General features: G+C 33.6%; 2 protein-coding genes and 1 long non-coding RNA gene across 5 annotated transcripts; 1 reads left to right on the top strand and 2 right to left on the bottom strand.

Moving 5' to 3' along the window:
* Positions 1-2,388: 2,388 nt before the first annotated feature.
* On the bottom strand, positions 2,389-5,096 carry LOC135837252 (endoplasmic reticulum lectin 1). 3 transcript variants are annotated; one of them, XM_065352464.1, is made up of 12 exons: positions 4,791-5,096; positions 4,632-4,727; positions 4,479-4,559; positions 4,270-4,405; positions 3,936-4,197; positions 3,743-3,866; positions 3,597-3,659; positions 3,503-3,535; positions 3,220-3,369; positions 3,052-3,140; positions 2,827-2,974; positions 2,389-2,757 (listed from the first exon to the last, which is right to left on the bottom strand). In XM_065352464.1, the coding sequence occupies exons 1-12, from the start codon at positions 4,926-4,928 to the stop codon at positions 2,560-2,562; spliced, it is 1,518 nt and encodes a 505-aa protein (XP_065208536.1). In that variant the 5' UTR covers positions 4,929-5,096; the 3' UTR covers positions 2,389-2,559. The 3 variants fall into 3 exon arrangements, with proteins under 3 accessions (XP_065208536.1, XP_065208539.1, XP_065208538.1); XM_065352467.1 differs by lacking the exon at positions 3,597-3,659; XM_065352466.1 differs by lacking the exon at positions 3,503-3,535.
* An 854-nt stretch (positions 5,097-5,950) lies between these two features.
* LOC135837253 (uncharacterized) lies at positions 5,951-8,770 on the bottom strand. Its single transcript, XM_065352468.1, has 4 exons — positions 8,608-8,770; positions 7,279-7,404; positions 7,009-7,178; positions 5,951-6,900 (listed from the first exon to the last, which is right to left on the bottom strand). The coding sequence occupies exons 1-4, from the start codon at positions 8,699-8,701 to the stop codon at positions 5,980-5,982; spliced, it is 1,311 nt and encodes a 436-aa protein (XP_065208540.1). The 5' UTR covers positions 8,702-8,770; the 3' UTR covers positions 5,951-5,979.
* A 319-nt stretch (positions 8,771-9,089) lies between these two features.
* On the top strand, positions 9,090-9,948 carry LOC135837256 (uncharacterized). The gene is made up of 4 exons (XR_010557158.1): positions 9,090-9,270; positions 9,358-9,486; positions 9,584-9,747; positions 9,831-9,948. It is a non-coding gene; the product is annotated as an uncharacterized LOC135837256 (long non-coding RNA).
* Positions 9,949-11,263: the final 1,315 nt, after the last annotated feature.

Here is an 11,263-nt window from a genome sequence, read left to right on the forward strand (position 1 = left end):
TTTTATTTGTGCCCAATAGGAGTGCTATAGCCTAAAGCAAAAATTTATGGAAAATTAAGAAAATTTGGAAACTTGTCCTTCTGTCCTTGCTACTCCTTGGGCCAACGGCCAAGTCCTGGTTTGAAAAGTGGAAAGTGCAAGTGGAAGAAAAGAGCATGCCTGATGCCAGCATGCAAAAAAAATAAAAATAACCATCAACAAAAATCATTTTAGCCTTAGCCTTTAGGAGAACATAATTATTATCATCTTTCAAGTTTTGGTGGATTTTTAAAAATAAAATTATTTGGAAATTGGATCAAAAAAATTAAAAATGAGGGGAAAATGGAAAATGAAATTTAAAATTTTTACAAATTGACTTTGAGATATACCATACCCTATTGATGGGAAATTGGGAATAGAAAATGGTTTGAAGTTTGAACCATTTCGAGCAGTTCTGGAGCAGTGGAGCGGAGCCTCTAGCAGTTCTAGAACTGATAGTCACTGTAGGTAGCAGATTTTCGAACCTTCAAAATTAAAATTTTAGAAAATTTTACCAAATAATGGAGTTATAGTGTTATAGACCATAAGTATCTAGATTTTGAAGCCTCCAGCGACTTTTTTTAAATTCCTCAAGTCCCACAATATTTTACCAAATGAAGTCGGAAATCTACACTTTTACTTACTTATTACCTACTCGCAGCTTTTCCGAAATTGGTGTTCTCCAGGCTTCAGTTCGAATCTCAAAACCATATTTTTGTCCAGCGATTTTATAATTGATAATTTGACAAATTAAATTAAAAATTCACGTTTCCTCTCAGTACTATTTGATTTAACGTAAAAAGATGTGATTCAGTTTATACCCTTTTCAGCCTTTTCTGTCATCTCAAGTCTCAAGTTGATTACAGTCTACAGGTGGCTTCAAGCCGTTTTGAAGCCTTCAGCAACTTTTTAGAAATTCCAACTTTCCATGAAACGCCATAAAATCTGCTCAAATCAACTTTGGCACCTATGCTTGTGATTTGTGATTTTGTGCTTGTTAAGGTAGGCCATATTTGACCTTTTTTTTTATTATTTTTTTGAAAATTGAAGAGAGAATTCGAAAAAAAAATTTATGAGAAAACCACAAAAGATTGCAGTAAAAATTGTGGGTTTCAAATTTTAAAATTTATATTGAAAACCAAAAAAAAAATATTTTTTTTTTGACAAAAATGAGAACACTATTTATGCATTTTTTTCATCTTTTAGGTTATTTTGCACAACTTTTGCATACGTCCAAAATTGTGTTATTTTTGTAAGTCATGCAAAAACTTTAGGAAGGAGAAAAAAATTGAAATTACATACCTAATGTAAATTTTAAAATTTGAAACCAATGGTAAAAAAATGTAATAGTTCAAGCCAGGGATTCAAAATTTTTGCTTGCAGTATTTCGAGATCCCTCACTAAAAATCTTCTGAAGGATACAGAAATTTCCGAAAAGTCACTGGAAGTTACAGGAATTTCCAAAAAGTCGCTGGAAGCTCCAAAACCACTTGGAATTACATGCAGTATACTTCGAATTGTAATTGAAGTACAGAGTGAATTTCAGCTTTCTAACTTTGTTCGGTAAAATTTGTAAAAATTACAAGTTATAAAAATTTGCCAAAGACTCCAGGATTTTCCAAAAAGTCGCTAGAAGCTCCAAAACGACTAGAAACTACTTACAGTCAACTTCATAGCGTACCTATTGAAATTTGAATTAGTTTACAGAATGAATTTTGGTTTTCCAACTACATTGGATAAAATTTTGTGAAAATCTCCAGCTTCAAAAATCTGCTGGAGGCTTCAGACCTGCTCTAAACGGTTCAAAACAGTTTCAAATCGATTTAGTAAGTCGAGAATAGAGTATATTATAAATTTCGACTTTCTATGTCAATTTTGTAAAATTTTGATTTTTTTCTCATTTTTAGCCAAAATCTAATTTTCAAAAAATCCCCAAGAATAAAATAATGCTCTCCTGAAATGTTGGATTAGAATATATTTTTTTATGCTCTTTCGATGTAAGTTTGTCTGGTTTAAAAATTGTGTGCGAATTAAATCTGGCAATCAAAATTACCGCCATTCTCTTATGAAAGGAATTTTTTTTGGCAAGTTTCTTTAAGAATCAAAAAAGTTCTTTAGGATGTTTACTTTAGGAAAAAAAATCTGTCCCAGAGGATTAGGAAGGGAATGCAGATTGCAGATACCTTTATTCTATAGTTACGTGCCAGACTAATCTTCTTCCTCATGCATTCTTTTCCTTATATGTAGAAAAAAAAAAACGGCCTTGGTTGACCTTCGAAACCATTGAACATTTCTGCAAGAATAATCTCTCATTTCGATTCAATTTCGAGTTTCATAACACCTCTACAACGTAATAAAACAATACAACAGTGATCTTCACAATTTCATGAATTTTTTAAAAATTACAAGGAAAAAAACAACAACAAACAGAAATATTCCACAACCACGTAATGAAATATTCCCACCTTAATTTCTAACAGTACATCATGAAAATGAAGAAAAATATACATTATAAAAAACAAAAAAACATCACAATACTATTTACAATTCAATATGATCATCTTCTATGGTAGTAGTTTTAATATTTCGAAACATTCCATAATCATCGACGGTTGGATTGAGTTCGCAAAATATCGCCGACTCGATATTTAATACATATTTACACGTTTGAGGCTCAGCCAAGATCATTTTTACGGCCGAAGATGGCACCGCCGCACCGGTAGGACATTTAAATCGAACCTAAAATGAAAAATATTAGCGATTCGAATAACTGCTTCGTGATTTTGATTGGTTACTCTTTCAATTTACCTCAACTTCTCTCATGCCATTGATCGAATGACAGAAGCTGCCTCTCGAGTAGAAATGCGTTACAGGGAATGCTGTTTTTTTGTACGGTTTCCTAATGGGATTCTCTTGTAACCATTTACGATGATCTTCTTCGTGAAATTCACCTAATCTGAAATCACATCGTCGAATATTACGTATATACAGATAGTGTGAACTGAGAACTAACAATAATACGGATGATCTTACTTAATAATCGTTCTAGAATTGTCTTGTTGGTCGTGGAATTGTATCACGTGTTTGCCATAGCAAAATTCATATTTCCACCATCCTTTGCCCTGGGATTAAACATTTTTTGGTCAAAATATTAGACGTAGGTGAATGTTTCCGAATCATAACGTAAAATTAACGACTTACATCTTCTAGGCAATAATCTCCGGCTAAGAAGGCATCTACATCGAATGCAAGATCTGGTTTACGAGGTAACTCTGGTTTACCAGAAGCCTTGGTTACTTCGGGTAAAACATCAATGGGATGTATATGAAAATGTAATTTGGTCTCGCCATCCTGTAAAATAAAACGAGACTCGATTAGCATCTTGAAGTGTAACTTTAATGAAGGTAAAATTACCCAATTTCACAACAATATTAGCCATAATAAAATCCCACTATAGTCCAATCTTTTTTTCCAAAATACTTACAAACTCATCGTCCATTATACTTAGCAACTCGACCTAAAAATAAATGAAAAATATAAAAATAACGTAATAAAAATATCAAAAACCCATAACACACCTGATTTTCACTTTTATCAAAAGAAAACACAGCGAAGACTTTTTTTAAAACTTGATCTTCGTCCTAGAACAAAAATCAATTTTGCAAAAAACACACCAAGCGAAACTGTTAGACTGCGAAAACTCGAAACAATAAATAACCCTTACGATTATCTGTTCTTGTTTCTGTTTCATTCCTTCGGCTTCCATCGCCATTAAAGCGGCAGGTTTTCGAGCTTGTTGCTGATCTAATGGTGTGCAGTTGATATCTTTTTCGGCCGAATTCTTCGGTCTGTAAGAGTGTCAAAGGTTGATTACCTGCTGGTGATTGGAGATTAAAGCAATTAAGGTTGGAATTTACCTGTATAAAGGATGTAAACATAAATGAGGAGTGAAAATGATGGCTTCGTAAAGACACGTGGAAATTTCCTTAATCGAATAAATATCATTTCTTCCGGAATTGAAACACATATAGAGAACGTTCGTTTGACGAGGTTTATCAATCAAATCACAAGCTGTTCCATCGGTATAGTTCAATTGAAAGTACGGTATATCCATTCCTTCAATTTTCTTCGTCTTAATTAATTTACTATCTACGTGTCGAGCTTCTCGAAAAGCATCACCTTGAAAAATAGTGAACATACATTAGTTCCAATTCAATATACACACAGATCAGTTTACAAAATTCAACTCACTGATGCCATCAAATATAGCTGGATCTAGTTTACCAAGATAATACTCTTGTCTTTTCATTTTTTTACCATCTCGTTCTTCGTGATACTGTTTGATAAATTTACCATGACATATCTCATATGCCCAATACGTTTCAAGCTGCAAATCAGTCATAATTGAAATATATTTCGATTAGAAAATCAAAATATATACCCCAAATTATGATATTTACCCGATAGGAACAAGTAGACTGATCGAATAAAGGTTTCATGAGTTGTATCGGATTAACCGTCGAGTGTTGAGAGTTACCATCCTACGAAATAAAACAATCATCCAAATTACATCATAAATACAACTCATAATCTAAATACGAATCGAAGAATACCTCGTCTGAAGTTTTGGATTCGGCCGGTAAGAAACAGACATATCTTTCTTGACGATCGGTTACTCCAATTTCATAATTTTCAGGATCAATTATGTCCTATGAAGTACAGAAGAACGATCAAATTTGTGCATAGTTCTATCACAAAATATCTCAACTTACCGCTATTTCTTCTGGATTTCTTCCAGGCCATTTTATATTGTACAATATCGTATCATCGAACGGATTTGTTGAATAGGAATTACAAATATGAAGGAATAGTATCAGAGTAAAATAAAAATAGATAAGTGGAAATCCCATGTTGACTAGAGAGTACGGATCGGTAAATTGAAGATTTTCAAACAGTTGTGTTCAACATGACGTGAAATTTTTTCAAAATTCATTTGTGAATCATTTTCGCAAGTGTTACGTTGAAAAATAAATTGTAGAAACAGTTGTTTAATTATTATTGGTGGTTTATCATTTGTGATGAAAATTTTTATCTGATAAAAAAAGTAGGATATTGCTATATAAAACTGAAACGGTTCTTCAAAAGAATGAATCATGGGAGTATTCGTTCTTTTTTTACTGAGACATGATGAACGATTTCGCGCATGCCTAACTGGATTTCGAATCTAAAGTTGTTGTCATAGTAAGAAGACTCGTGTGTGAGACATTTTTTTTGAAAAAAAATTAAAAGAGAAGTGAATTACTGAATTTTGCATTTTGCGTTGTAAAATTTGCGTATTTTGAGGTGTTTTGTGAATCTTTGGCATCGTATAATTTATTCTATTCCGTAATATAATTCTTATTCAGTCGCATGTACAAATTCGTCGAATAGTTTTCGCGTTTTATTTCTCCTTTCGCCGGTTATGGAGTTATGGAAGGCTGAAAAAAAAGACGTGTTTCGAATTTCGATGCTGGTCGCCCTTCGATCCTTTACCGCTTTGAAAATTGGAGGATTTTGACGATACAATATGAAAATATCATCATCTGGAAGTACAAACTGAATAGAAGAAAGATACGTGGTGAGTAATAGAAATCTTATTCGATAAATTAGTTACAAAATCATCATACAAGTTACAAGCTTGATTTTACCGGAATCCGGAATCATCGTCTGGTGATCTGGCAAAATAATTCAACAAAGATATCTGCTGCAAATGCATTGTACGATTCACTGTTTAGAGCTTCATCATTTGAATTTACAGCTGTCATAATACTTTAGTACTGAGGTCTTTCTTCAACGTGATGAAAATTAATACTACCTACCTACTAAGACAAACGATAGAATGGAATTTTGCTCGAGGTGTTTCTACCTACAATATGGATCCTTTTACGAATCATACGAATGATAGGAATAAGATCAATTTAATCAGCACACAGCACCTTTACATTTACCTATATACCTGTTTTTATTATTCACTTTTTGATTTCGCAAAGCAATTCGTTTAACAGTTTTCTTTATTCCAGTTGTTCCAACATTTGATACTTTCTTTGATCCACTTCTTGATATGGTTTTTCTTTTCACCGACGTCTTTCGAATGGTTGTTTTTCGTTTAGTTTGAGTTGTTTCAACTAACGGAGTGGTGGTTTGTTCCTCAACACAATCATTTTCATTGCTTCCAACCGGTTCTGTCTCTTCTTCGTTTGCAGATTTACTATCCACGACATCGATTTTACTCTCATTGACGGGTTCTTCAACAGCTTCGGTAACTGATGAGGTTGGAATGGTTTCTGTTGTAGTAATATCATCAAATATGGTTTCTTTGGTGATTTCGTCGATTTCGCTGACACTTTCGGTTTCCGTCGGAGATGTTTCGACAGTTTCGATGTCTACGGTATTGGTGGCTGTATTCTGATCAAATTGATCATCCTGATTTGGACCATTTTGTTTGATTACGTCGTTCATGTATTCCATGAAAGAAGACGCGTTTCCTAAGAAAGGTATCTTGGGAGTTGTCACTTTGTAGGTTTTGTAACTTAAACCGATAAGTTTTCTGAAACCGTTTTGAATGAATGACCAAAACCCAGGTCCACGGGTCGTTGGAGCATTACCGAAGACAAATTTATTGAATAAGTCGGTATTGTTTTGGAAATTTTTCACGACGTCGTTGAAATCCCAAATGGATGGGAAAGAAACACGCTGGCGAAGGATATCGTACGGATTGTTAGGATCAAATTCGGATGGACTTTTTGTGATCTGTTGTGATTCTCGTACTCTGATTTGGCAAGTGAAACAACACACGTCGTGCTCATCGTCTCCGGTGATTGTTACTCGAACTACCCATAATTTCTGTGATAATTGTAATAAAATTCATGTATACGTACAATTAATCAAATTACATTTTGTGTAGGTACCTAGGTAGGTATTTGGAAATTGAGCAGTATTTCCCAAACTCACCGCTCTTATGGTATCTGGGATATGGATGACTGATTTGAATTCGTTGATTTTATTCTCAATGGTTGGATAATTGGTTAGATCGTGAGCATCTTCGGGTATTCCTTCGACTTTATAATCACCGATCATCGTTTCTACCCAAACACCCCATTTCAAGTTATACGTTTCGAAGCCTATTTGAGGAGAGGTTTTTAATTACGGTCATTGATTAGTTCTAATATCAAATGAAATACCTAATTATTTGTTTTTTTTTTGAGAATCTGAGATACTAACGAGGAGTAAAATTAAAAGCAACTGTTACGTTGGATCCGCGATCAACTGAACAAGATCTATCTTCTACCGTTCGATCAGCCGGGCTTATATCAATTTGATGGATGTTACACAATTCCCAACCACGTTCTAAAAATTAAAAAAATTAATTGAGTTAATATTTTCGCGTTCATCTTTTATAGTAAAGATGCACAATGCACATATTATCATGATAGGTAAACAGCCTATCTTGATCGAGAGTGATCCCATATGAACAATACCTAAAAGAAAATCTCTCTAGATGGCTGCCTCCGATTTGAGCTTGATCGCGATTTTTGGAAAGAGCATGGTCTGAAACCTCCATGATCAAACTTTCGCAATCGACAGCCCAAATTGATTTTTCAATTTTTTGACGAATTTTTTGAAATCAAAATCAACAGTTTTCGGCGATTTTTCACCATATCTAGCCATTGTGGATTCCTCCAAGTGTTTTAAATCCCTTCAGAAGGCGCGTGTAAATCAATTTTTGCAGTTAAAGATTGAGTTATTGGCTTATTCCCGACGTCTTTAAGAGATTTATTTAAATTTGGTCGAATTTCCATGGCGGATACTCTAAATGTGTTTTTTTTGCCAGAAAATTTATGAAGAAAAAAAAAATTTATACAAAAAATTAAACTTTTCTGATTGTAAGGAAATTTTAGAAATTCGCACGAATAACTAAACTTTGTCAAAAACCAACCAACCTCCCCCCCCCCTCCGAATCCGGAGTCTCCATCGCAATTTTCGATTTCTCCAGGAGACACGGAAATTAAATTTGGGCTGCTAAAAATCGAGTTGTGGCTTATTCTCGACTTGTTTAAGGGATTTATTCATATTTGAGCTAAAGGACAATCTGCTTGTGGAAAAAATATTTGAAATTCATACGAATAGCTGCATTTTGTATGAAACCAGCCTCCAAAATCTGAATTTCATAATTTCGGACCATTTTAGAGCCTCTGAGACGTGATTTTTGATTCCTCCAGAATTTCAAAATTTCCCCACAAGGCGTGGGAATCACTTTGGGCAGCCAAAAATTGAGTTATGGCTTATCTATTTATCCACGTTTGAAAAGATTCACAGGTGGGCACCTAAAGTGTGTTTTTTTAACCAGCATTCTCAACTTACCCCTCATTGAAGATACATTGGTAAAAAAAAACGCACTCCAGATGTCCACCTGGAAATTGTACATAGGTAGTAATTTATAGAATCAAGAGAGGCTGATTTACCTATACCAGCCATTCAACAAAATAAAAACTAACAATAGGTAAGTTTTAAAATATATGAAATATTCTCAATAAATCTGGGTTTACTTACTCATACATTTGGAGGTTGGAATTTGTGTGGCCCTTACAATGAAACAAAACGATGCAGCAGCCCAAATGCTGACGAAGTAAAATTTCATCAGCATGATGAACGATGATCTAGTTGAACCCCAACTGAAACAACTTGTGTAGATCTCAGTTCCTTGTACAGAATATTATGTTTGTACGAATGATTTCTTATCTAATTTAATAAATTTTATATCTTCTATGAAATGAAATATTGATAAGATGAGTAGAAATTCACCTGGAAAGATCGCCCATTGAAAATTTTGTAAAATCGGCTCATCATCGGGTGGGTAGTACATACCGCATGTTCAAACAAATCAGCTAACACTGGAAAGTGGAAGCAAATCGTCAACTTGTACATGTACTGGAGAATTTTTCAAACTTCAGTTGGAAATTATCAAAATTTGATATTTTTTTTTATCTTATCGCAATATTGCCCAGAGAAACAGATACCTACTTATTTATAGGTTAGGTAGTCAAATTACTTGCTTCAAACGTAAATATATTGCCCTGAGTTGAAACACTATGTAATTATGAATATTAGGTTGAAAAATGAATTTAAATCCTGGATGGTTATTTCATTCAGTGATTTTAATATTGGCTGTCTCTCGAACTATAACATCTTCAGTTGATTATTTCCCTTGCCCTTGTAAGTATTTGCTGTTTCACTTAGTTCAAAATTTCTAATTCTATAACCATCACAAAAAAAATGAATATAATAAACTGTTTTATGCAGATGAACATCGATTTAATTCCTGTAAAATAGAAGATTTGATAATTCACCCTTGTAATCGAGGCCTCTTTGATCATCATTGCAATCTATACTCTATGAAATCCACAGTTATGGTTGTAATTTGGACCTCTCGTGAGTAACCTATACTTATACGTAGGTAGCTCGAAATTCGCTGTAGAGATTTGGACCATTTATTCTACAATTATTTATTTATTTTTTTGGTATTTAGCCATGAAGTGTAAAACAGCGACTTGGAATTTATACGTTCATCTACCCAATGGTTACCAAAGTATTGTCAATGATACAGACGCTTGTCATTATACAAGATGTCCATTTGATGGAGAAAGACGAATGTTGATTTACGAATTTCGAATACCTGCTCATTTTGGATCTGTGAGTTTGTCAATTTCTTCAAAGTCCTATAGTGCCCATGCCTTGATAGAATTATTCGTTTGTTCTTGTTTTCCAAATTGTAGCAAATTTACGAATTTATGGTGGTTTTGAGAGGTAGAAAAGGCATCCATGCTTGCTGCACCTGTTTCAAAGCGAATGTCGTGAATGAAGATATCAATTTAACTCCCTTAAGTGAAAGTAATATGTTTATTTGTATTTCGTTTCATTACAAGAAATGTAAAATCAAATGGCACTCATCGTAACTCTTACTCTTATACTTTTTAGCAAATTCAACTGCCCAAAATGAAGACGAGTTTTGGGAAAATCTCGCAGTATTATCAACCACTCATTTAGGAATTTCCAATGGTAGCAAATTTAATGTTAATATGCTTACAACGAATTCGATTTTTGCAAATTCGAGTATTCCTTGAATTTGAGGAATAGGAAGAGCGAGCAGAGTATGCAAGATTGAAATTTTGAGGAAAATGACCTTTTTCCTCAAAAATTCCAACTATTTGAAAAAAAATGGTCGTTTGAGTTGAGGTTTTTTACGTTATTAAAATTTTGAATTTTTTGAGTACTACCAGAAAAAAAAATCTCGAAAGAAGAGAGGTGAAAAATTTAAATTATTGAAAAAAATGATTCGATTATGGGATTTCACGGTTTGTTGTTTAAGATGTTGATTCCAATCCTGAAAACCATTCGACCCAAAATCAAAATCAGGCTTCGCCGAGAAAATTGATGGACGTGAAGGAAGGCTGCAGGTTGGGTCCAAAATGTTGAAAAATTCAATATGGCGTCAATGGGAGTTTTTTTGTTGGGGGGGGGGAATTTTGAAATGTGCAATGACGTACGTATAAAAAATTTTTCTTCTCTGGGAAGCCCATTTTTTGAGTTTAGGATGGGTTGAAAAGCTTTTAAAAACAGAATCAACATCTTCAGAAAAAATTTTCAACTCTCCTCATCCTACCGTTCCCTACAAAAATCAACTTTTTGAAAATATCCAAAAAATTAAAAATGCCATGAAACGCCCTAAAAGAACATGCGGAAGAATAATTCTTCAGCACACTTTTTTAGTAGGTGTAGTTGAACTATCTGAGAGAAAATGCAATTGCCTGCCAAATTTTAAACTGCCACTCTAAAGATGGTTTTGAAATAAATATTTTAAAATTTTGTAAAACAGCTATATATTTAAGGAAATCTTATATTTACAATTTTTCTGTTGAACCAAGCTTGGAATTATGGGGAGGGGGATGATTCTTCACGTATTTTCAAATGCATGGGCTATTAGCTACAGTTCTGATGTTAAAGAGAATTTTTACTTGAAATTTTTTTTTTTTTTGTTGGACAAGTATTTGGAATAGGATGGGAAAAGGAAAGTTCTGAAAAGGGTTCTCCAAGTTGTATGTAGATCAGATGTTGAAAAAAAAAACTTGCTTGAAATTTTTTCGTTGGGTTACTTATTTATTTTAGGTGAGAGTAGTTTCGAATATTTTGACATTTTGTCTCATCCAAG

Source organism: Planococcus citri, chromosome 2, assembly GCF_950023065.1.
Source record: "Planococcus citri chromosome 2, ihPlaCitr1.1, whole genome shotgun sequence".
Classification (NCBI taxonomy): Eukaryota; Metazoa; Arthropoda; class Insecta; order Hemiptera; family Pseudococcidae; genus Planococcus; species Planococcus citri.